Source organism: Aspergillus novofumigatus (genome assembly GCF_002847465.1).
Source record: "Aspergillus novofumigatus IBT 16806 chromosome Unknown P174scaffold_6, whole genome shotgun sequence".
Lineage (NCBI taxonomy): Eukaryota > Fungi > Ascomycota > Eurotiomycetes > Eurotiales > Aspergillaceae > Aspergillus > Aspergillus novofumigatus.
In genome coordinates, this window is record NW_020194279.1 from 2374790 (window position 1) to 2398232 (window position 23443).

The following is a 23443-nucleotide window of genomic DNA, read 5'->3' on the forward strand; positions in this document are numbered from 1 at the left end:
CGGAGAAGCTTGTCGTCTCCTTTAATGTAAAGCGAAGAGAACTAGGCATCTGTAGGTCGCTACGAATGGAGGATGAATGCTTCGAAATGATGACAACGATGGTGTATTTACCCATATAGACATCATGAATGATTCTTTTGCCCGAGGGTATTTTACAGTGATAGACAGAATGATACACAGTCACGCCCCACAATATTTCTCCCACCGGCGCCGAACAGATACAAAAAGGCATGGAACAGGTATGAGTGAGTCCTCATTGAGATCAGAAGAAGGTATGAAGAGAATGAACAAACTGGCTTTGTAAGATGGTAAGCCCGCTGCGGTCGCTTGAATATCCAAGAAAAGGGAGTTTGAAGCACAAGAGAGTAAGAAGCGGCGGAGTATTCCATTAGGGTTTGACACGTTTTACTCGGCTAAACGAGCATAAGAGATCAGCTGCCGAACAACGCCAGGATCAACATTGGGCATCAACAATGCACCAAGTAGGCTCTCTTTCTTCGGGATGATTCCAGACGGAAACTTCCGCGCGGAACTATTGTCAGCGAGCTTCGACTTCTCCGCTAGTCGACACAGTATTGTTAAACCTCGATTGATAATAGAACTATACGCGGAGGCCTCTGCCTCCGCCTGGCCTCGGGCAGCATGGGACTGGCGAGAATTGGTATTAGGGGGAGGGACACGTTCAGTGCTCAGCAAACATGAGAGCCGCAGAAGATGAATAGCAAACCCGTCGATTGATTCAAGCCATTGTTTGGCCAAGGTACCATCAGCAAACGAAGAAAGAATGTCGGCTGCCAATAATCCCTGCATGAGGAATACCTTGCGGGCGTCCGCTATGGCCAGATGTTTCCGCAGTTGATCGGGGACTGGACAAATAGCTAGTCCGAAAGCACGGGTCAGCAATTCATGCTGCGAACCGGGCGCTCCATCACCGGAGAATATTGCTTTGAAGAATGTCCTGTTGGGGTCATCTCTGGCCAGAAGCTTAGCCAAGCTGTCGACGGCGGCGGGTGTGTATTTGTGAATCGAGGCGTTGTAGGATGTAAACATGACGCCGTCCTCACCCAACGTCGGAGGCGGGAATGGAGCAAAAGACAGAAGAAAGTGCAATAGACAAAGGGCCTCCTCTTTGCTTGGTAACTGAATCACATGTGCCAAATTGCTCAAATAGATGACAGCGTCCTTCATGAAATCCAATGTGTTCTGATGGGATCGAAGAAGCATGTTTCGAGTCCCTAAGTATCGGATAATGGTTGATATGAACTGTACAACGGGGGCAGTTGATAATAACCCAAAGTTCGACTCAGTGAAGGAAAGATTCCGCAATATTGTGGTGACGCAGATGAGTCTGTCAACAGCCCGATCGAGCTCATATTCGAGGCTTCCAAACTCAGGGACGTCGGCAAGAGAAGTCCATTCCGCCTGACATCCACGAGTAACCTCCTCGTACGAGGGCAATAACATCACATCCGAAACCTCCACGGCGTGTTCAGCAAGGAGATCAGCTTGGTCCTCGGCACATTCGATCAAACTATCAATCAAATCTTCACAATTATCGAGCGAGATTTGGACGGCTGGTTCACAAGAGAGGGATACAAGAGTATCCAGCGCCAGGCGCATCTCCGCATGAATACCAGACTTGATGCTCATTGTGAGCGCGTGAATGTCAATGACACCAAGCTCGGCAAAGGAAGGCACATTTGGTTTCAACCTAGTTAATTCTTCCCCAAGCTGGTACATTTCATCCAAAGCTATCGGACCGTGCAAGTTGCTCTCCGGCAAAACCATTGGTTTGAAAGGATCTTGTATCGGATGTTTCAAAGGTTGATCAGAGGGTTGCTCGAATGTCTTCGCCGACTTTCCCGGTGTTCCCCCAAGAGGTTTTGTTGACTGCGCAGGGGACTGGTTTGGTAACTGGCCTGTAGAATCCTGCGGGGTTGCTGGAGGCTGAGACTGGCGAGATACACTTAGTCTATGCTGTTGTTGTTTGTTCGACGTTTTGACTTGGGTCGGGGTCGCGAAGCCATTTGGAACGTTTTGCTGCGCATTGTTTGCTACCGACATGCTACCAGGAGAGGCACCAACTGGTTGAGGTACTTCGAACCCTTGGCCCTGTTTGATTGTTGGCGACTGAAACTGGAGAGCTGAAGGATCGCTTGGCTGTCGCGGCAGAGAGTTTTGCTGCATTTGATCGGCAAACTGCTTCTGTTGCGTGCTGAGGAAAGCCTGTTCGTACGCAGCGAGGTTCCTTTGATAATGCTCCCGAATCTCCTGTACAGCCATAGGAAATTGCATCGGAGGGAACTGAAGCTGTTGGGCTATTACAGGCCACATGTTTGCAGCGCTTACCTTCTTTGACCCACCCAGCTTCATGACCGTCGCATAGAGCTGGACCAGGTTGATAGGGCGACCACAAACTATGGGATTCGGATCCAAAGGCAGATTGCGCGACATCATAAATTTCTGCAACGACCTCATAAAGCCCTCAGGATTGGGTGGTTTCGCCATATTTTGCTGCATTTGCCTGATGGCTGCCATTTGCTGAGGATTTGCCATCGCGTTCATTCCCGCTGCCACGGGGCGTCCTGCCATCGCAGGATTCATATTCATAGGACGACCTTGGCTCTGCATCTGCAATGCATGCAGTCGCTGCTGTTGAGCCGCCATCGCTTGCTGATATTGCGGCATACTGCTAAAGTGCGCTTGCATGGGCGCCTGCACAGCAGCAGAAGTCATCGTAGGAGCGGGTGCAAATTGCGGGCCCATCCCTTGATGGAAAGGTTGACCTTGAATAAACGAATTATTTTGCGGTGTGTTGACTCTACTTGGATGATCTGATTGTGGCGGGGACATATGAGGCCCGACATGGTGGCCAGCGGGCGAGAATGGGCTAGGAGAGGCAGTTCCCAGTCGTTGCACACCGTGCTGGTCAAAGTCTTGCATGATGGGGGACTGAGTGACATTGGTCGGAGTCCCTTGCTGGAAATGTTGGTACGGCGCGGCATGGGAAGGGAATTGCTGCGCGCCGTTCGCAGGCCCCTGGTAACCAGGGTAAGGCACTTGATGAGGCGTCTGAGATCGCGATACAGACAGCCCACCAGGCGCTTGCCTGGGTGACATTGAGAGACCATCCTCTGGTCGCGACCTCTTGGACGGAATCACCTGGTTAGGGTTGTGGAATCCGGGGGAAGCATTTCGCGGTACTCCATTGAACATGCGCTGGAACTGATTGGGGTCTGGCGGCGTGGGCGATGCATGGAGAAATGCTGTAGATGGATCTATTGTTGTTTGATTAAAGGCACCATTGTCATGGCTCTGGAGGTTCGAGGCGTCGGCTAGCCAGGCATTCATGTCGTGTGGTCTTACCAACCCATCTGCAAGGCGATGATCGTCAGTGAATGTGACACACGCACAGAACAGGCTTGGTCATCATCAATAAGCAACTGTCGGACTCGCGACGAAATCAACATGGAAATCAATGATGCAACAGATGGGACAACTATTGACAAAAGTCATCACAGAAAGGGCAAGGTGGGGGCTATAGACGCGTCGGAGGTTGTGGTTGAGTCGCGCTTTTGAGTCTGCGACACGGGCATTTGAGAAGCAACGACCACACAGAACAGAGTTATCGGAGACATTCGACGCAAGAGCTGCAAGTAATGGAGAGACGAAAAAGATCGGTACTGAAGGAATAAAATTAGCGCAAAGATTTTGTACATACCGACAAGGCTGGATAACTTAGATGCCGACTCGTAAGCGTACGATTACACCGGTCCCGAAATAGCAGTGGTTGAGAGGCCTGAGAGAGTGCAAGGACGATGGGAAGTCACGGGATTCCAGGCGCCGGAGCGCAAAGGCAGAAAACAGGGATGGGAACTGTCAGAGGCTCAACCATCAGTGTAAGTAAAGAAGCAGCTAAGCTGTAACACCAGGATAAATAAAAAACGGTAACAAAAAAATACAAGAGTAATGACGACTTTAATCAATAAGACGAAATAATAAGCCAAAGAAGCGCTGGAACTATGAGCACCACAGGATGGGGATTGCAACGTGTGTGACTGGTCCCGAAGAATGGCCAGATTGGATAGCCAGTAGTGCGTGGCGACACATGTTGAAGTGTGCTCCTGGACAGAAACAGGCACAATCCAATGGCATAAGACAAGTGGGTGGGTGGTCTAGTATTGAACGTACCAGATCCAAGTAAAGCAGTGAACAGGAAAGCCGTAATTTTGTTTTATTTTAATGAAATTCCTTCCTGTATTTCGATGAGGGGAAGGGGGGCCGCTTGAAAAGGCAGACAAAGTGGAGGCGTGGGAAGACAAGAATGGAACAAGCGTAAGAGGAGTGTGCAGCAGTAGCAGTCCAAAGATAAGAGAAATGGAAGGGATGATATTGAAACCAGACAAAAAGAGGTACGTACGGGTACTGGGGGTACCTTAGTCTTCCAGTAGGTTATTTTACCAGCAGCAGCAACGGAAGAGAGGCCAGTCAGTTAGTCGGCAAAAGGGGGTCGAACAAAAACGGCAGAAGAGAAGCAGCGAGAACAAGCAACGAGCGGATCAGGGTGCAATAATGCCACTGTGCTGATTAGGTAAGCACATCATGTGGAATGCCGCTGTTCCTCTTCCGGCCGTCCAGAGACTCCAGATATGACCAAGATCTTCTGCTCCAGCACTTAAGGATTGCGCCGTCACTTTTCTCGAAACTAATTAAAAGAAAGTGATATGCTCTGGAGTAAAAAACTCCCATGTTGAATTCATTGAATTCATCTCCTGCCAGGTCCACCTTTCTTTTTAAGGTTTTGACTTCATCGGAAGTGTCCCTTGATCCTGTTGCCGCCATACTGGGGTTAGTTAGCACCCGATCAGGAATAGGAGCAAGATTTATAGGTGTTAATATTTTGCCAAGGGTGTTGTAAATTTTTGGCACTGAGACTTGATCACTCAAGATTGTTCCTGGATATCCAGAGTGCTTTCTCTCAGTCTCCTTTTCAGTACCATGGCAGAGCATTTGATATTGGAGGCACAAATGATCCTAAATGTCAAGCGCTGACTGTGCACATCGCTCATGCAAATTGCTAGGTCTTGGTCCTCCCGGGGTACATGACCACAACGTATACAGAGTATGGCTAGGAGTTTCAACAAACTCCAGCTGGTGGGGCTGTTATGACAACCATAGAGGCGATTATCATAGGGGCGAAGTTGATGGGAGGTCAAAGAAGACGCATGATGACCAGCAGCTGGTATCGACTTCCAGTCAACTTGGGAGAACCGGTGCTATAGCCAGCAAGATACGATATATTGATGTGAAGGACAAAGGAAAACGATGAGACGCAGAGCGAAGAACCGGAACTAGATACTTATACTTCGAGGAATTAGAATACTAGTGCCCAGTTGGCCTGAAAGATGCCGAAAAATAGTGGTCATACGTCGTTATTTGCGCAATTTTTAGCAAAGTGACTGGTCAGAACATAGTAAGGTACCCATCTGGGTATATCCAGGTGTCGACTGTTGAGTAAATGAGTGCCTTCCTCCTACGAGGTTGATCATCTCGACGCTACCTGCTGCGTACACGCCTTGATCCATTTCCATGCTAACCCCACTCAAAGAAGCGCAGTCGATCCATGACAATAACAAGCCCCAGGACCATGATATCGTCTTTCGACTTTGACTCGGCTCCTATACTCCGTACTCTACTTCAAGGTACAATTCTTTCGGCACAAATAGGCATGATCGGTTTCATTCTCGCCTACATAGACATTTCAATTGACAGCAATTGTGTAACAAGAGTGCCCGGAGTACTACTACTAGCAGTAATAATCATTCCACTAGCGCTTTTCGATGGGCGCCTATCTCATAGATACCCGATCGTATTGCAGTCCGTGAACCTTTGACTTGTGCGCAATTGTAAGTCATTGTGAGTCTTGCAGGCGGATTCTTCAGGTTCAACTTGTTCATGAATGTGTTTGCTAGTTGCACTTCGATCTCACGCCACACCTTCGACGGTCATTAGCCGAAAGTCTATGTGCAAATATACCTTAGCATTCGAGGAATACACAGAGGGACGTTGTGGGTCTCAAGTCTTAGCACATGGAATTACATTCTTTGGCACTTGAATTTTTTGCTGAAAGAATCGGAGGCAGTGCTGCAGGCGGTTAGGCTGTTTGGATTGCTTCGAGTATCCTGAGGACCGACAAGCAGAAAGAGCTTTGGTCCTGCCATGGCTTTATTGCAGATGGCCAAGTTACCTTGTGGTTAAAGACGTATAAATCATGCATCTTCCGGCCGATTCTCGCTTATTGCTGGACACTGAGCATCCTGATTTATATATAGTTCTAGCCAGGTATCCGGAATGGACAAAATGGTCATAATCGCGCGTATAAAGAGGCCGGAGTGCGAAATCGACAATACAGATACATATGGAGTAAACACATCTGCTTTCAAGAACTTAGGTATATGCAAAAGGATGAATCAAGAACTTGATGAGATCGGATTCCCAGAAGTTCGATAGCTCTCTGGCGGCGCCAAGCTACACAGTCACGTGACTACAACTTGAGCTGTTGGTGGTATGGGAGCCGGCCTTCATTATTATTCATACGAAAGCTCCAAGCGAGACGAACTCAATACACAAGCAACGCCCTTTATACTTGACGCGAGGCTTGTCCTTACAGTTTCTTTCCCTGAAAACTTTCAAGCGACTCCTGCAGCCGTCCACACCCATTCTTCAAACGCACGCCTTCGTTCATAATGGGAGACGTCGCCGTGGAGAGCTTGGCGACCAACGTCACGCCTAGCAAGTCGGCGCCATTCGATACCATCCCTAATATAGACTCTCTCGAAGGCACAGATGCAGATGGAGGTGATGAGTATGCAACTTTGAAGAGACTTCAGAGACACTTAGAGTAAGACACCTTACGAGAGACTCAGATTTGTTATCATCAGGTAGTAACCCAAAGCAGATACATCCAGCTTCAAGAAGAGTACATTAAGGATGAACAAAGGTAAGTCACAACCCATCCTCAATATTATATCAACAACTGCAGCAGCTAAGTGATCCATCTGATTGCAGGAGTTTGAAGCGAGAGCTCGTCCGTGCGCAGGAGGAGATCAAACGGATACAGAGCGTGCCTCTCGTTATTGGACAATTTATGGAAGCTATCGATCAGAAGTATGGCATCAAGAGGATGACGAAAGGAGATATACTGACTGAAATTCCCCAGTACCGGTATCGTGCAGTCGTCAACTGGCTCGAATTATGTCGTTCGCATCCTTTCCACACTCGATCGCGAGAAGCTCAAGCCATCCTCCTCGGTCGCCCTGCACCGCCATTCCAATGCCCTTGTCGATATTCTGCCTCCGGAGGCAGATTCGTCCATTGCCATGCTCGGTGAGAACGAAAAGCCAGATGTCACTTACGCCGACGTCGGTGGATTGGACATGCAGAAACAGGAGATTAGGGAGGCTGTCGAGCTACCCTTGACGCATTTCGACCTCTACAAACAGATTGGTGAGTTGGAGACATCGAGAGCAATGTCTAGTGCTGGTTTGCTTACGCTACTCAAGGTATTGATCCGCCTCGTGGTGTTCTACTTTACGGCCCTCCCGGTACTGGTAAGACGATGTTGGTCAAAGCTGTGGCAAACAGCACAACTGCCAGCTTCATTCGTGTGAACGGCTCGGAGTTTGTTCAGAAATACTTGGGAGAAGGTCCTCGCATGGTTCGTGACGTGTTCAGAATGGCTCGTGAGAACTCACCCGCCATTATCTTCATTGACGAAATCGATGCAATTGCTACCAAACGATTCGATGCCCAGACTGGTGCCGATCGTGAAGTTCAGCGTATCCTGCTTGAGCTCCTCAATCAGATGGACGGCTTCGAGCAGACAAGCAACGTGAAGGTCATCATGGCCACCAACCGAGCGGATACTCTGGATCCGGCCCTCTTACGTCCAGGTCGTCTGGATCGTAAGATTGAGTTTCCGTCGCTGCGTGACCGACGGGAGCGTCGACTGATTTTCACCACTATCGCATCAAAGATGTCTTTGTCCCCAGAGGTCGATCTGGATTCACTCATCGTACGAAACGAGCCACTCTCTGGTGCTGTTATTGCCGCCATTATGCAGGAAGCTGGACTACGTGCTGTTCGCAAGAACCGCTACAATATCATCCAGTCTGACCTTGAGGATGCCTATGCTGCTCAGGTCAAGACCGGCCAGGAATCGGACAGGTATGCTCTTCCCTGCATTCAAATCTGTCTCACCACCAGTTCTAACTATTGCGTTACAGGCTCGAATTCTACCGGTAGATTATGTACAATAATAGGTAGTTATGAGGTGGAAATGGGACTCGGCCAGGCGAAAGAATAATCATGGATTGAACGCTCAACATTAGGCAGTCTACATGTAGTACAGCGAAAGATGCATTTTTTGGAGAACCTGAACATTATTCTCCAGGATATTAATCTTTTGCCAGTAGATAGTAGCACAGTACACACGAGTGCCTGCTTTAGCATTCGCCACCTCCTTGGACAAAACAAGATTGTACCTTCGCTGACGCCAAGATGGGCTTACCTAGTAAGCAGGCACCAGCACTAAGAACTGAAGTTACATCATCAAGCAAGTTACAGTAACAAGTACAGAACTAGTCAACTATTAGGAGATACATGAACACTAATTCACCATCAGAGCGGCAAGTTCAAGAGAGAAAACGTGATGGGTTGTACTTGGTATCAAGGGCCGTACCTGGCCGTCGTACGTATGTAGCAACCAGGCCGGAAGTGCTTATCAATTGATCCGACTCCCGTGACGATCCCCTCCCCAGCCCTGGTGACGCAGTTGGATCACGTTGATTTGCGGATCCAAAGCAGGGGCGTAGCTCCGCAACCAGTCATCCGCATCACCTCCACTTCCCAGGCGTCAGCTCCCGTTCCATCTACCTTAACTGCCTACTCCGTACCGACTCTTCATCTCTTAACCATCTCTCTCTTCTCTCTCCATCGTCTCCACCATCGAAGATTATACGTTCTTTCTGTTGTTTTCAGTCCGTTCTCTTCATAGATTATTGTTCACGCACTTTACCAGTCATGAAGTCCACCTCCTTGCTCACAGCCTCTGTGCTGTTGGGCTCCGCCTCGGCTGCTGTCCACAAACTGAAGCTTAACAAGGTTCCTCTAGATGAACAGCTTGTAAGTGACCTTGACAGCCCCTCAATTATCTCATGACTTCTCGACAAGACACGCTGGGGAGCCGATGAGGGCTAATGAAAATGCTGCAGTACACCCATAACATTGACGCCCATGTTCGCGCCCTGGGTCAGAAATACATGGGTATCCGTCCCAATGTCCACCAGGAGCTCCTGGAGGAAAACTCGCTCAATGATATGAGCCGCCACGACGTCTTGGTTGATAACTTTTTGAACGCACAATGTAAGGCATCAGAGCTGAGCAGCAGTAGTATCCGCAGTAATTGCTAACACTCTTCTTAATAGACTTCTCCGAGATTTCGCTTGGCACTCCCCGCAGAAGTTCAAGGTTGTCCTTGACACTGGTAGCTCGAACCTGTGGGTCCCTGGTTCAGACTGTAGCTCTATCGCCTGCTTTCTGCACAGCAAGTACGATTCTTCCGCCTCGTCCACCTACAAGGCGAATGGCACCGAGTTTGCCATCAAGTACGGATCCGGCGAGCTCAGCGGGTTTGTGTCTCAGGACACACTCCAAATTGGTGATTTGAAGGTTGTGAAGCAGGACTTTGCTGAGGCCACCAATGAGCCTGGTCTTGCTTTTGCCTTTGGCCGGTTTGACGGCATTCTCGGATTGGGCTACGACACCATCTCCGTCAACAAGATTGTTCCTCCTTTCTATAACATGCTGGAGCAGGGACTTCTGGACGAGCCTGTCTTCTCCTTCTACCTGGGAGACACGAACAAGGAAGGCGACAACTCCGAGGCCTCCTTCGGGGGTGTTGACAAGAACCACTACACCGGTGAATTGACCAAGATTCCTCTCCGCCGAAAGGCGTACTGGGAGGTTGATTTCGATGCCATTGCTCTTGGTGACAACGTCGCTGAGCTTGAGAACACCGGTATCATTCTCGACACCGGCACTTCTCTTATTGCCCTCCCGTCCACTCTTGCCGACCTGCTGTAAGTTGTCAAAATGCGTTATCATTGGGATTTTTCGCTTGTGCTGACTTCTTTTCTTTAGCAACAAGGAGATTGGTGCTAAGAAGGGCTTCACTGGTCAATATTCTATTGAATGCGACAAGCGTGACTCCCTGCCCGATCTCACCTTCACCTTGGCTGGTCACAACTTCACCATTGGCCCCTATGACTACACCCTAGAGGTCCAGGGCTCCTGCATCAGCTCCTTTATGGGCATGGACTTCCCCGAGCCTGTTGGTCCCCTTGCTATCCTGGGAGACGCTTTCCTGCGGAAGTGGTACAGCGTCTACGATCTTGGTAACAACGCTGTTGGTCTGGCTAAGGCCAAGTAATGTGTGCCTGTTTGTAGCCGCCGCGCTATACCAACTGTGACAGAACGACGATACGTATATAGCTTCATTGCGGTAGCTTAGTCTGTTTTCAAGTCTCTACATGCCTGGGATTCGCTGCAGGAAGATGAACAGATCGAGTCTTTCATGCAGATACCTGCAATTCATTGTTTTGTTTAATGGATATCTCACACCTGTAGTGGATAGCTGATTTCTTGTCCAACCTTGAATAATATGCCCGGATTTTGGCGTATAAAGTAAGTACCTAGTAGCTGCAGCAAAGCATACGCTGGAGATCGTTCGTCATCTCATATTTGGTCTGGGCCAGAAGCTATGTAAGCTAGACCCAATCAGGCATTTGCCGCCCCCGCTCGGCCACACGACTCTTTGACGGACTTGGGTGAGTCTCGCTTTGTTGCCTTGGCTTTCCGGCCGTTCTTGGTCTTGCCTTGCAACAACAGCCACTTCTTTCATCCATCTCCAACGTTCCTTTCTCTCGTCTCATCATCTTCTCTTTTACCCCCATTTTTGACAGGAAACAAGCTTCATCTCATTGAATAATAAGTAGTCTCCCGTTTTCTGCGCCATCAATTTCAAGTCCAGAGTTGGAACAAAGCCTGTTTCTATATTGCTTTTGGGTCGCGTCATCTCGTGGCAATCGCCAGAGCTACATTGCTTCCCATCCTCTACGTCCGTGAGGTCGGGTTGTCTCTGTCGCATCCTGCGACATACATCTTCTAAACAGGATTCTCTACTCTTACGTCCTCTATACACATTCCGTCATCTGTATTTCCTCTCTTTTGCTGGGCGCTTCGGGTATGGATCCCTAGCGGTCAGGCATACCTGTTTCGCTCGCGATCGGAATCGCCCTGGGAATCGTCCTTCCTTCTCATAATAGCTATATTATAGAAGGTAAGGGTCTACCGGGGTTGGATAAGAGAATAGCGAGAGGCAACCTCGCCTGCCCGATACAAGAGCATGCTTCTTCGGTTACCGCCCAGCCTCCATTACCCGATCACCGTCACGTCGCTGCTCAAACAGCCGGGCGACACGGTTGAGAGGGACGAGGCCTTGTTCTGGTATGTGTACCAGACAACTGTCACCGAGGGTGATGGGCTGGGCAACAAGGTCGAGGTTCAGCGCAAATTTCCCACGAAGTTCGAGTCGACCGTTGATGGTGAAGTGGTTCAGTGGAAGATAGCCAAGGGTGATGTTATTGAAGTACCGTAAGTCATTGGCTACCCTCGATCTGGGAAGGAAATGCGTGTCTCCTGGACAAGGTGCTGATATGCGCTGTAGTATCGACGTCGTGGAGATCGACGAACCATGCGCCCACGAAGTTCAATTTGGAGGCCTTTGCGCCGAGTGTGGAAAGGATATGACCGAGTGAGTGGCATTGTGTTTATTTGTATAGGATTCGCCGAGATAGCGGGAACTAACCATTTTGTTCATCACGACAGGGCGACATATAATACTGAGGTCATGGACTCCACGCGCGCGCCGATTCAGATGGTACATGATAATACTGCCCTTACCGTAAGCGAAAAGGAAGCGACGCGTGTGGAGGAAGATGCGAAGCGTCGCTTGTTGGCGAATAGGAAGCTCTCTCTGGTTGTTGATTTGGATCAGACTATTATCCATGCCACAGTCGACCCTACCGTCGGAGAATGGATGGAAGACAAGGACAATCCTAACCACGAAGCTCTGAGCGACGTGCGAGCTTTCCAATTAGTTGATGACGGTCCGGGCATGCGCGGTTGCTGGTACTACGTCAAGCTGCGACCTGGGCTCGAGTCGTTCTTGCGGAATGTCTCGGAGCTTTTCGAGTTGCACATTTACACCATGGGCACTAGAGCCTACGCGCAACATATAGCTGGCATTGTAGATCCGGACCGTAAGCTCTTTGGTGATCGCATCCTCAGCCGCGACGAAAGCGGCAGCTTGACGGCTAAGAATCTCCAGCGATTATTTCCGGTAGATACAAAGATGGTGGTCATCATCGACGACCGTGGAGATGTCTGGCGATGGAGCCCTAATCTGATCAAGGTTTCTCCCTATGATTTTTTTGTTGGAATTGGAGATATCAACTCCAGTTTCCTTCCGAAGAAGCAGGAGTTAGGGGGAGCCGTCAAGCCTACAGAACAGGAAGCCAAGGGAACGAAGGAGCTACCGATGCAACAACCTCCTCCGAATGGTGCAATCGCCAAGCCTGCAGCCGAGGTTTCGACGCTGGAGCAACTGGTGACCATGGGCGGTGGGGACAATCCAAGGTTACTGCGAGAGCAGAGCGTCGCGCAAGAAGAAACGATCATGCACCAGGTTGAGGACCGCCCATTGTTGCAGAAGCAGAAAGAGTTGGATGCGGAGGATGAGGCGGCAGAAAGCGGTGATTCTGCCTCGAGCGTGGAAGACACTCCAGATTCGACCAAACACCGACATCATTTATTGGAGGATAACGACCGGGAACTCTTCCTACTGGAGGAACGACTGGAGCAGATACATAGGCATTTCTTCGAGGAGTATGATAAGAAGCGGTCGCGGGCGCTTGGTGGAAGAGTGGCAGCTCTGAGAGGAGAGCGGGGAACGTCCAAGGAGAAAGATATCGACCTGAAGTTGGTGCCGGATGTGAAGGATATCATGCCACGCATCAAGCATCGTGTGCTTGGCGGTGTCGTCCTTGTTTTCTCCGGGGTACTCCCGCTGGGAACCGATACACAAAATGCCGACATTTCTCTTTGGGCTAAGAGTTTCGGGGCGGTCATTTCCACCAAGATCAATATGAGAACGACGCATCTAGTGGCTGGTCGGAATCGCACGGCGAAGGTCCGCGAGGCCACGCGGTATCCGAACATCAAGATTGTGACCACTCAGTGGCTTTTGGATTCGCTGACTCAATGGAAACGGCTGGAGGAGGAACCGTACCTGCTTCCTGTGCATCCGGATGATCGAGGCGAGCCAATTTCGCCTGGGTCAAAAGAGCTTGAAAGCGGTTGGCTGTCGTCATCAGACGAAGAAACTGGTGGATTCTGGACGGATGACGATGAGGGGTCGCAATTCAACGAAGAGATTCTGAAATCCTCCGGGCTCAACGAGACGTCCCCCATCGGCTATGATGCTGAAGAGCAAGCTGCAGTGCACGACGAGCTTAAGGAGTTTCTGGGCAGCGATGACGAGAGCGAAAGTGACAGCGAAGTATCGCTCCTAGCGACTGGCAAGAAGCGGAAGCGCGATGACGAGTCTCAAGGCACAGATGAAGTCGAGTCGGACGGTAGTCAAGGCGAAGAGGGAGAGATGGAGGGCTCGCGCCTGTCGCAACGGATCAAACGGTCCTATGAGCGTACTACAGGGCTTAAAGAGGTTGCAACGGCAGATACCACGAGCACGGCGGAATTAACACACACCAGCTTGCCAAAGGAACGCGGTGGAGATACGGATGAAGCGTTGAACGAGCCAGAGGAGCCCGCGCCGCGAGGGCAGGATGTCGTCAGTTATCCGGAGGACGAAGACGATGAGCTGGAGCGGGAAATGTTGGCTGCATTGGAGGATGGGGACTACGATCCTAAGGCTGAGGAAGAGATTGCAGCTGAGAATGGGTAGAGGGAATCCAGTTCACCGATCTACACACGCGGATTTTGTCTGTATATTACGGCAATTCTCTTCGATGCTTGTCTAAACTGATATTATGTGCGGTTGCGATGCGACAGGGCATAGCGACGGCGTTTGGGCTGCTTCATGTTTGAGTCTGGGCCACAATTGAGCCAGCCGGTGTTGAGAGTCGCATAGGTATATTGGACGATAGCTAGTCTTGCCATATAAGGATACAACAGAATGACATGAACATAGGGAGACACAAAATGCAGAGTCAAAAGGAACCGAAAATAAGAACGCCTTCCATGCATGATGCAGAGCCAGTAGGTATATCACATAACATAATTCAATCATATAGCATCGGAACATTCGTATCAATCATATACATCGCGATTAACCTGCCAGGACATGACCATCATCCAGAGAAAGAAGATGGTATTGACCAGCTCAAACGCAAACGCTGTTTTCCAGCAACTACCTATGTCGATCGTCAGTCATCAGTCATCAGTCATCAGTCATAAGCACCCTTCGTTCGGCTTTCCAGCCCAGAACACCACTGAAATGTATAGGGACAGACATACAGATGGTACTCTGCGTCAACCACGCCAACGTATTGATATTATTCCCCGTGGACGGATTCTCGACCACATAGTTCTGACAGTTGTCGTTCACGTTCCCCACAACCCCATACAGCTGCAGCGAGGTCTCGATCAGGCCCGTCAGCCACAGCACGAAGAGGATAAAACTCCCGATGATGATGATCCCGGGGAGGAGGAAGCGCTGCGCTGCGAGGAAGAGAACTAGGAAGATGAAGAAGACGCCGAGGCTGCCGCTCACGACCATGTAGGGGAAGAGCCTGTAGACAGGGTCTCGTTAGCTTTTGTTGCATGGTGGGTAGGGTGTATAGGGAGAGGGGAAGGCTACCATGGAGTCCCCAAGCGGAGCTGCGACTGCACGGCCATAAACCAGGCGAAGATGCCTAGGCAGATTGCGGAGCCGGCTAGCACGATGATGATCCAGATGTTGAGTTGGAGTTCGGGCCAGCGGTATCGGCGGCGGCGGTGGACGCGGGCGGTCATTGTTGGTGGTAGGTAGGTATTCGAGATTAGGGTTTAGTGATGATGCATGGAGGAATAGAGTCTATTCTCGTGTTGCGATACTCTTGATAGGAGGCTGTTCCAACGATTCAATAACCAGTCGAATTTGGGGCGCGAACTCCCTATAGAGGAAAGGAGATAGTTGGGTGTCAACTGGCGACTGGCGACAGTGACAGATCGGACGACACACTGAGGGATGAAAAGAGACAGCGCATCGGCGCCGCAAATCCCACGTCGAGGCCCCCTCGTGGATGATCGGGCTTGAGGCCGGAGTAAGGAGTTCTGGTATGAGTGTTCGTTGGGTTGGTTGGTCGCTTTGTTGATGCGTTGTTCAGGACGTTATGTAAGCTGGTAGTTGTTGCATGGCAGTAACTGAAACAACTTGAAATCCGTTGATGCTCCGTACGTAGGTTGCTCTTTGAGTAATTGTCTGTGCATGGTTATGATACTAGTGATAGAAGAGCAAAAACTCGTTGAAAATGGGTGGCAGGAAACGATCTACTCGTGGGTAAAGGGAGTTTTGGATGTAAATAGCGGTGGCTGGAAATAGAGCAAACCAGCGTTATTGGCTCGGGAGCCGGCAGGATCAACAGGCACGATCAACAGGCACGACACCAACATGTAACTAACATCGACATAAATACTCAAAGAGTAAGTGTGGGTGAGTTTTGATTACCTGCTACTCTCCTCAGTTGACGCATTTCATCAATTCATTGTTTAGCCTGGCGGCGGTCAGTCATGTCTATCTAACAAGTACATATACTCGTCTAGCCCGTTCATATAACCATCAACCTGCGAAAGTGGAGAAGAAAGAGGACAGAGAGAAAATGGAAACAGAAGAAATGCTATCACAGGAGTGTGTCGCCCAGTGCGCAACGCACCAGAGAGCAACCGGCTCGGATGGTCTCTGAAGCGCCGACCTCATCCAGACTGGGGTTGACCTCTACCAGATCCATGGCGACCAAGTTGCCAGTCTCATGAACACATTCGCAAATGAAGTCACCCTCACGCAGAGTCAGTCCTCCACGGACGGGAGTGCCTGTGCTAGGGGCCCATTGAGGGTCCAAGGCATCAACGTCAAACGAGAGATGGATGGGTGTGTCGTTGCCAATGTGAGCGAGCGCCATTTCAACCACGCGGCCGATTCCGTGTCTACTAACGGTCAGATACACTTCCCAAGATGGTCTTCACCCGAAGGAGAAGAAAGAGAAGCTCACCTGTCAATGTCATGCATGCTGAAAGCCTTGATACCATGCTCCCGCAGCAGCTGCTTCTCGCCGCGGTCCACATCGCGCAAACCGATATACACCAGCTTGTTCTTGTTGATGATGTGCTCATCCTCCAACCACCCGAAAATATCCTTCTTCTCCTCCCGGGCCAGCCGCGTCAAGAAAGCCATGGGCATCCCGTGGATGTTCCCGCTGGGGCTCATCTCCGGCGTGTTGATATCGGCATGCGCATCGACCCAGATGACCGCCATCTCGCGGCCCAGTCGCTCACGAATGGCCTTGGCCGTGCCGGAGATGGTGCCGATGGCGATCGAGTGGTCGCCGCCTAGTGTGAGGACGAACTTGCCGTCCTTGGCGTAGTCGTAGACCTGCTTGCTGAGCGTCTCAGTCACGACGCTCACGGCGCGCGGCTTCTTCATGCCCCGGTGGTCGGGATCGCTCATGGGGGTCTGGTTCTCGTAGTAGTGCACGGTGTCGTCATAGTGAAGTTGGTAGCCCAGGTCGTCGCGCACTTGATTCAGAAGACCGGCTTCAATCAAAGCAAGCGGAGCTGCTTCAACGCCTAGTTTGCACTATACAGATAATGTTAGTTGAAGTCGTTCGCTTAATTCCTTCCTTCCGCCGAAGGATCTGCGACAATGTATGCAAGTAAGCGTCATACCTGGCCACCATTAAATCCGACAGCGACCACGCCCAGCTCATTTGGCTTGGACAGGAATCTTTGCTTGATAGTCGATGGCGCTGTCATTTCGAGAGTGAGTGAAGAGGATTTAATTTGTATAAAGACGTGAGGTCCAGAGCAGAGATCAAGAATTGATAACGGGGAAAAAAAAAAGGTGCTGTTCTAGAAGAACTAAAGCGATAAGATTAAGATTGCGCGCGGTGGAGATCAGATCCGAGATGAGATGCCTCAGGCCGGAAGTCACTACTGCTCCGAGTACAAGCTGCAACACTGTTGATACCTTGGAAGATGGAAAAGGGGAGTGAAAGTGACTCTTCAAATGAGAGAATCAAGTCAATTTATGTCTCATTCCTCCGACGACAGCCGTGGGGGCCTTGCCGTCGTGAGAAAACAGGGCGAAAAGTGGTACACGACTGTGATCGCTAAAAACTGCTTTTAGGGATCATGGATTTCCCCTAAGTACAGGTCCAGGAGAGACGCCCGCTTGCGGGCTTCAACCCACTCCACCCTCATATTTCTATGACCAATGGTTTGGATTTATGCTTCTTTATCTAAAATACAACTCCCGCGATGATCATATTTGGTCCGTAGTCATATGGAACTGCTGGATTGTCATATTGTTCCGTCGGCCGGAGGATGACGGTCGTTAGTGCGCGGGATTTCCAATTCGAGAAATCAATAGAACTCTGTCTGTCCTATCACCGGAGGCTGATGGTATCTTATGACAAGGGGTATCATTCATAGATTACATGCTATATAAAGTACACATTGTGAAGGAGCTGCTACGGCTGATCTGACTTCCCGAGGATAAGCTCTCTCAGAATCTCATCCGCTTTCTGAGCTTCTACCCGGCCTTTCTCGCCCATGCGCATCATCTGTCCGACAAACCAGCCTAGCTTACCCAGCTGGTTCTTGGCGCGGATCTGCTCGACCATCTGCGGGTTCTGACTGACGGCTGCTTCCGCCAGAGCAATGTACTCCTCCCGGGACAGCGGACGAAGGAGTAGATTCTCTTCCTCGAGGAGCTGAGGAACAGGTCGACGATCACCATCGAAGACCATGACGAGCACCTGCTTGGCGGTGGCCCCCGTGATGCGTTTTCGCTGCAGCTGATCGATGATTTGCGCAAGGGTCTCGGCGGGTACTCGTTGCGCATCCCAAGTCAAGTCCGCCTTGGCCCAGAGGCCTCCCAGCTCGTGTAGCACCCAGTTGCCAGCCGCTCGCGCAAGACCCGCATGAGACTTGGCATCGTGGTCCTGCTGCAGGTCCCGCAGAATGTCTACCACATCCTGGTAGTATTCCAACCTCGCTCCGTCGTCCAGCTCAATCAACGGCTTTGCATCCTCGATCGAGAGTCCATACTCTGGGCCAGCCAGCATGCCGATCAACTGATCCGGAGGCGTCGGAAGCGAATCTCTCAGACCGGACACGAGGTCGTGACCGATAATCAGCGGAGGGAGATCCGGGTCCGGCATATAGCGATAGTCCACTTCGCCTTCCTTACCTCTGAGTTTCCGAGTCTCGGTGCTTCCGATAGTCCAGCCTCGCGTCTCGCCTTCTATGACGCCTCCGCTTTCGAGGACGGCGATCTGACGGTTCTTCTCCGCTATGACGGCGTCTTCGACCGCTTTGAAGCTGCTGAGGTTCTTGATCTCGGTGCGCTGGCCCAGCCCCACGATGCCCCCGTACTGATGGGTGCCGGGAGCCTCGTCCCGGCGGCGAATTGAGACATTCACGTCCGCTCGCAGTCCACCCAGTTCCATACCGGTAGTCACAGCACTGCAGGATTGTAGAATGGCCTGAATCTTCCGAACACATGCTGCGGCGGTGGCAGGAGTGTGGATCTGCGGCATGGTGATGATCTCAATGAGGGGATGGGATACTCGGTTGAAGTCGAGAAGTTGAGTGGAGGGAGGATATTCCTGAGACTTGGCGGTGTCTTGTTCGAGCTGGATCTGTTTGATGCCGATACGAACATGGTCGCCGTCCTCAGGTGCAATGCCGTCATGTTGAAAGAGATCCACGTAGCCGTTTTTGGCGAACGGTTCTATGTCAATGTCAGATCCGTAATCGCCACCGACCGCGGAGGAGAGGAAGCTACCGTAGTACTGTGTGATCTGATACCCCGCAGGTTGATCCTGATAGAAGTAGTGTTTTCGATCGAACCGACTGACTGGTTGGATGTCACAGTTCAAGGCAATCGCAGCGCGCAGGGCGGGTAACAAAGTCGTAGCTTGGAATTCCTATCCATATTAGCAGCTTCCAGTAGCGCATATTGCTAAATACGAACCGGCTGACTGCCCGGAAACGCCAGGTCAAAGAGAGCAACATTTGAGTTGGGGGTGTCGGTGTTCGACGTAGAGGCCACTGCTCACACAGATCAGATTGTGCATTTTGGGCCAGGAAGGATAGCAACATAGATTCGACGCACTCGAAAATAGCTTGGTTTCAGTGTTCAACTGGGCGTGGATCTCAATGCCAACAGTCAACTCCCACTTTTGCCGGGACGCTTCCTCGCTTTCCCTCTTCTGTCTCTTCTGAGCTTTCAGAGCCTTTGCGTCTTGTTTCAGCTGCTTCCGCAATGGTATGCGTTCCTTGGATTCTGTAGCTGATGTCTGTAGCGATCTAATGCAACGATGAGGTGCGGTTGGTAGAGGGCTATGCCGGAGGGAGCCAGACTGGGGGCCGCGACAACATGAGCCTCTAAGAAAGCGGGCAGCTCCGGGGCTTTGGCGAAGCCATCGTTGGAGCATGTGTGGGGGCGGGGAGCGATGTAGTATGTGATTTGTGAAAGATAGAGATACTGATTTGTTGGTTGACTCGAGCAGCGACTGGTCTCGAGCACTAGCCTTGAGGAATAGCTGCGGATTGTACCTCCGTATGGATGGACAAAATGTTGTCGATGTTGAAGCGGAATTTGCGCGTCATACAGTAATGGGATTACCACGTATAGCAAACCACCACAGCCACGAAATCCGAAACAATGGTAAATTACGGTTCACCGCTTGGGTTGTCGATCATTTTAGAGCATTTTAGTATCATGAAGGCTGGGATCATTGTATAGATGAATAGTTAGCTGGGAGTTAATACAGAACAATAATAGAAATAGAATTCGAGATCAACTTCTGAATGTGATCTTGGCTTAGGCGAGCACTCTGTATATGCAAGTCATTCATGTTAATCTGTACTGCCCTCCACATCCTCCTGGCGATGGTCATCTACACAACCACCTAAGGTTATCGGGCCGTAAACAACGAATCGTAGTGGTTCCCGATGTGTCCCACGATGGTTTCATGCCCAAAGTCTGCTGATCTGATGATGTTGACCTCTCACAGATCATCTCTATCACACTCTCTCACTGGTCTAGAAGTCAAGCAAGACAAGATCATCAGCTCCGACAGAATCGCAGGGAAAGTCCTGTGCATCCCGAGTCCCCACCCTCGTCTAGCTGCAAGACATGGGCATCGTCCACAGCGAGTCACCGCCAGCCAACGCACCACTGCTCGTTCTTTTTGTCTTCCAATAGATCAGAGTTCATCTAGAGTCATGCAGGACAGTATCTATCATGGTTTCACCCTTGTCAGAGTCTGACAGACGTCCACTGCAGCCATCACCTGCTGCTGTTAATACTTGACCTCTGCATGCCGGATTCCTCCTCTTCATCAGCTATTGCAACAACCGGAACTGCAGCTAGATAACCGAGGAGAAAAGGAAAAGCAAAAATAAGAAAAGACCCAATAATTTAAGGCACACTTCTTGAAGATACTCTTCCTATCTTGCGATCAGACATCACTCCTTCTTGTCAGCCTTTGGCGCTTGCTGGGATTCCCTGGGACGAATTGGACTCATCCACCCTCGGCGTCGCAAAATTCGCGACAGGTTGCGACAGGGCGAAGCGCTTCTGTCTATCGAATGACTATTGAATATAGGGCCAACTCTATCCCAACTAAACATCCCAAGAGTCAAAAATAGCGACTGCGCCATCAGTTACCGTTTCAGCTTGATCATCAATTCCTGGGGCCGAACTTCTCAAGTAGCCCGAATTACATTTGATCCCGAGGACTGCTGACCACCCCAGCACGGCTCATTGTCACTCAAGAAGTCATTATTTCTCCTGATGTACCTGTGCATATGCATCGATCCTTATCAGCGACAGTCCCCAACTTGATAAACTCAACTCTATTGCCGTTCAAAGACAGAACTACCCCACATTCTGTGCTACATTCTTCGTGTTCGTCTGGCATAGACCATTCCAGGACATTCAAAACGGTCGTCGCCTCCCTTGATATGCCTCGAGTGCTGTCTTCTTTATCGATCACAGCCCTTTGCTTTCTGTTTTCATTGTCTTGGTGTCTTGGCCTCTCTTCTCTACCCCGGGAATGTCTTGAAAACCGCATCTTCGCGACTCCCTTGAAAGTTCCAAATTGAACTATTCACACACCACAAACCCAAACCGGTCAAAATGCCGTTGTATTCCAGTTCCAGTCGCTCCAAGAAGTCAAATAGATCATCGGCAGGTTCTGTCCTCTCTATGACGTCTCGGACGACTTCTAAAGGTTCCAAGTCTTCCGTAGAGAAAAAGGAAAAGAAAGAACATGCCCAGGTACAACCTGGTGCACACAAGGATGATGAACCAAGTCGGAATTACGCTCAGAAGACACAGGGGGGTCTGAATTCCACGCGCAACTCGACCGATCCAGACAAGAAGGCTCCCAACGTGTTTGAGTACCTCGACGCCGATGAATCTTCAGATAATGGTAGCTCATCGTCCGATGCAGAAGAAAATGTGAGTGAGCCTTCCGGCCAGCCCTCGAACGTCCTCGAGACCTACCCCAAACATACATACCCTGGTCTCAACACCGATGCACGTACCAACACTTTGTCGCAGGGCCTGGCGCATAGACAAACAAGCATCCGTAGTCAAGCCTCGTCACTCAAGTCCAAGAGATCGGCAAACTCGCGGCAGCTACCGCAGGTTGATGTATCTCCGTCTACAGTGCCACTGCACCTGCCACGAAATACAGGAGATCGAAAGCTCTCCTTGGAAGAAATATACAACATCCCCGGCGCACTCACCGACAGTCCAAATCCTACCGGCAACTTGAATTTGGATCTTGCTACTTTGCCGGAGACTTACTATCCTCCTCGAAACTCTTCTACGTCGCATAGGCCTCCGCTTCCCCCATCTCCTCCGCGAAGCCCCAAGGAGGATCTTCATCGGACAGGCAGGAAGGCTCGGCGAGGCACCAAGTTGTCGCACATACCTTGCGGTTACGGCATTCTCTCCAGCCGACTAAGCTCGTCCTCCGACAGCAAGGAACCCAGTCTTCCTCCTTTATACCGCCGGTTCGAAGATCTGAACCACCGTGTCCTCCTTTATCTCCAAGATGAAATTGCGCAAATGGAAGAAGACCTGAGAATTCTCGACGAGTACGAAGAGATGCATCGGGTCGCCACCGCCGAACGGGAGGGAACGAAGAAGCTCCCCGCTTCGAGACGCATGGATGCTCAAGCTCAGGTTTACTCGTCTTTGCATTACAGACGGGTAGAGGTAATGGGAGCCTTGATTCACAAGACGGAGCAATACAGTAAGATTACAAGTATATGCAACTTCTGGTGTCTTTTCGCTGACGCACATTTTCAGACAACGCCCTCGCAGCATATAGCCGAGTCCTGCAGACCATACCCAGCGCCTCAGATAAAGACATCGAGACCTACCGCACCTGGATGAAAGACCATTCACCCATTATAACAGCCGAGTCCCGGTTCTTAGACCACGGCAAAGACCTGATCTCCTTGTCGCCCCGCCGCGCATCTCCTACTGCCTCCGTCTACTCCGCCATCATCATCGCCTCGGCCGCTATCCTCCTCCCCTTACTAGCCTTCAGCATGATCTCCGAATTCTCAGGTCGTCTCCTAGTGGTGGCCCTTGTCGGCGGTGCGGCTGCCGCGATAGCAATGAATTATTCGTCCGGTGCAGAGCACCTTGAGTCTCGCGATGGATGGAGGTCTGCAACATTGTACGTATCTGACCTTGCACACCCTCTATCAATCTCGTCTCTTTTCTGTTTATGATTACCTCGCTCGAGGTTGCCAGCTTGAGATAGCAATTACTAGCATCAGAAACTCACTCACCGTTCACAGATACTTTGGCTTCATGACCATAGCCGCCATGTTCATCCCTTGATCGCCATCGACTGCTGCGGTACGACGGCTCGACGCTTTTCTTACTTTCCAGGACACTGAGCCTTCCATTCATATCTTCAGTCTGATTAGCCTCCGGGTCACATACAGAAAGAGACAGACAGCCATCGACACTGGCAGAATGAGATAGTCCTAGTGACCATGTATTCATAGAATG

At 50.5% G+C, this 23443-nt stretch overlaps 9 protein-coding genes across 9 annotated transcripts; 5 read left to right on the forward strand and 4 right to left on the reverse strand.

The window, feature by feature from the left end:
• Positions 1-405: 405 nt before the first annotated feature.
• P174DRAFT_374963 (putative ARID/BRIGHT domain protein (SWI1)) lies at positions 406-3351 on the reverse strand (the record flags this gene model as incomplete). Its single annotated transcript, XM_024822602.1, has 1 exon — positions 406-3351. The coding sequence occupies one exon, from the start codon at positions 3349-3351 to the stop codon at positions 406-408; it is 2946 nt and encodes a 981-aa protein (XP_024680752.1).
• Positions 3352-5642: 2291 nt separating this feature from the next.
• Positions 5643-6288, forward strand: P174DRAFT_444196 (uncharacterized protein). Its single transcript, XM_024828025.1, has 3 exons — positions 5643-6020; positions 6100-6144; positions 6248-6288. The coding sequence occupies exon 1, from the start codon at positions 5648-5650 to the stop codon at positions 5891-5893; it is 246 nt and encodes an 81-aa protein (XP_024680753.1). The 5' UTR covers positions 5643-5647; the 3' UTR covers positions 5894-6020; positions 6100-6144; positions 6248-6288.
• Positions 6289-6604: 316 nt separating this feature from the next.
• Positions 6605-8553, forward strand: rpt3 (proteasome regulatory particle base subunit RPT3). The gene is made up of 5 exons (XM_024828026.1): positions 6605-6901; positions 6959-7000; positions 7069-7167; positions 7220-7506; positions 7563-8553. The coding sequence occupies exons 1-5, from the start codon at positions 6747-6749 to the stop codon at positions 8363-8365; spliced, it is 1386 nt and encodes a 461-aa protein (XP_024680754.1). The 5' UTR covers positions 6605-6746; the 3' UTR covers positions 8366-8553.
• Positions 8554-9041: 488 nt separating this feature from the next.
• P174DRAFT_444198 (cellular aspartic protease) lies at positions 9042-10666 on the forward strand. Its single transcript, XM_024828027.1, has 4 exons — positions 9042-9183; positions 9273-9423; positions 9497-10139; positions 10201-10666. The coding sequence occupies exons 1-4, from the start codon at positions 9082-9084 to the stop codon at positions 10487-10489; spliced, it is 1185 nt and encodes a 394-aa protein (XP_024680755.1). The 5' UTR covers positions 9042-9081; the 3' UTR covers positions 10490-10666.
• Positions 10667-11464: 798 nt separating this feature from the next.
• fcpA (protein-serine/threonine phosphatase) lies at positions 11465-14083 on the forward strand (the record flags this gene model as incomplete). The annotated part of the gene is made up of 3 exons (XM_024822581.1): positions 11465-11712; positions 11786-11872; positions 11947-14083. 3 exons carry the CDS (start codon positions 11465-11467, stop codon positions 14081-14083), a joined length of 2472 nt encoding a protein of 823 aa, XP_024680756.1.
• A 41-nt stretch (positions 14084-14124) lies between these two features.
• On the reverse strand, positions 14125-15153 carry P174DRAFT_493409 (uncharacterized protein; the record flags this gene model as incomplete). Its single annotated transcript, XM_024830846.1, has 3 exons — positions 14125-14548; positions 14652-14930; positions 14999-15153. 3 exons carry the CDS (start codon positions 15151-15153, stop codon positions 14449-14451), a joined length of 534 nt encoding a protein of 177 aa, XP_024680757.1. The 3' UTR covers positions 14125-14448.
• Positions 15154-15857: 704 nt separating this feature from the next.
• On the reverse strand, positions 15858-17575 carry P174DRAFT_444201 (arginase). Its single transcript, XM_024828028.1, has 3 exons — positions 17062-17575; positions 16389-16972; positions 15858-16323 (listed from the first exon to the last, which is right to left on the reverse strand). Exons 1-3 carry the CDS (start codon positions 17146-17148, stop codon positions 16020-16022), a joined length of 975 nt encoding a protein of 324 aa, XP_024680758.1. The 5' UTR covers positions 17149-17575; the 3' UTR covers positions 15858-16019.
• A 231-nt stretch (positions 17576-17806) lies between these two features.
• P174DRAFT_411234 (glutamyl-tRNA(Gln) amidotransferase subunit PET112) lies at positions 17807-20199 on the reverse strand. The gene is made up of 3 exons (XM_024824267.1): positions 19514-20199; positions 19373-19449; positions 17807-19325 (listed from the first exon to the last, which is right to left on the reverse strand). The coding sequence occupies exons 1-3, from the start codon at positions 19833-19835 to the stop codon at positions 17865-17867; spliced, it is 1860 nt and encodes a 619-aa protein (XP_024680759.1). The 5' UTR covers positions 19836-20199; the 3' UTR covers positions 17807-17864.
• A 1345-nt stretch (positions 20200-21544) lies between these two features.
• P174DRAFT_373839 (uncharacterized protein) lies at positions 21545-23157 on the forward strand (the record flags this gene model as incomplete). Its single annotated transcript, XM_024822534.1, has 2 exons — positions 21545-22670; positions 22742-23157. The coding sequence occupies 2 exons, from the start codon at positions 21545-21547 to the stop codon at positions 23155-23157; spliced, it is 1542 nt and encodes a 513-aa protein (XP_024680760.1).
• Positions 23158-23443: the final 286 nt, after the last annotated feature.

What these genes read in the sequence shown, in the direction of transcription:
- P174DRAFT_444196 (XM_024828025.1), top strand. Translation starts at nt 5,648, where the DNA reads ATGATATCGTCTTTCGACTTTGACTCGGCTCCTATACTCCGTACTCTA.
- rpt3 (XM_024828026.1), top strand. Translation starts at nt 6,747, where the DNA reads ATGGGAGACGTCGCCGTGGAGAGCTTGGCGACCAACGTCACGCCTAGC. An exon ending in AGACTTCAGAGACACTTAGA is followed by an intron (nt 6,902 to 6,958) that starts GTAAGACACCTT and finishes AACCCAAAGCAG; the next exon opens with ATACATCCAGCTTCAAGAAG. An exon ending in CGACCTCTACAAACAGATTG is followed by an intron (nt 7,507 to 7,562) that starts GTGAGTTGGAGA and finishes ACGCTACTCAAG; the next exon opens with GTATTGATCCGCCTCGTGGT.
- P174DRAFT_444198 (XM_024828027.1), top strand. Translation starts at nt 9,082, where the DNA reads ATGAAGTCCACCTCCTTGCTCACAGCCTCTGTGCTGTTGGGCTCCGCC. An exon ending in TTCCTCTAGATGAACAGCTT is followed by an intron (nt 9,184 to 9,272) that starts GTAAGTGACCTT and finishes AAAATGCTGCAG; the next exon opens with TACACCCATAACATTGACGC. An exon ending in TAACTTTTTGAACGCACAAT is followed by an intron (nt 9,424 to 9,496) that starts GTAAGGCATCAG and finishes GACTTCTCCGAG; the next exon opens with ATTTCGCTTGGCACTCCCCG.
- P174DRAFT_444201 (XM_024828028.1), bottom strand. Translation starts at nt 17,148, where the DNA reads ATGACAGCGCCATCGACTATCAAGCAAAGATTCCTGTCCAAGCCAAAT. An exon ending in TCGGATTTAATGGTGGCCAG is followed by an intron (nt 16,973 to 17,061) that starts GTATGACGCTTA and finishes TTATCTGTATAG; the next exon opens with TGCAAACTAGGCGTTGAAGC. An exon ending in AGCATGCATGACATTGACAG is followed by an intron (nt 16,324 to 16,388) that starts GTGAGCTTCTCT and finishes GACCGTTAGTAG; the next exon opens with ACACGGAATCGGCCGCGTGG.
- P174DRAFT_411234 (XM_024824267.1), bottom strand. Translation starts at nt 19,835, where the DNA reads ATGCTCCAACGATGGCTTCGCCAAAGCCCCGGAGCTGCCCGCTTTCTT. An exon ending in TGAAACCAAGCTATTTTCGA is followed by an intron (nt 19,450 to 19,513) that starts GTGCGTCGAATC and finishes CTGTGTGAGCAG; the next exon opens with TGGCCTCTACGTCGAACACC. An exon ending in CGTTTCCGGGCAGTCAGCCG is followed by an intron (nt 19,326 to 19,372) that starts GTTCGTATTTAG and finishes TAATATGGATAG; the next exon opens with GAATTCCAAGCTACGACTTT.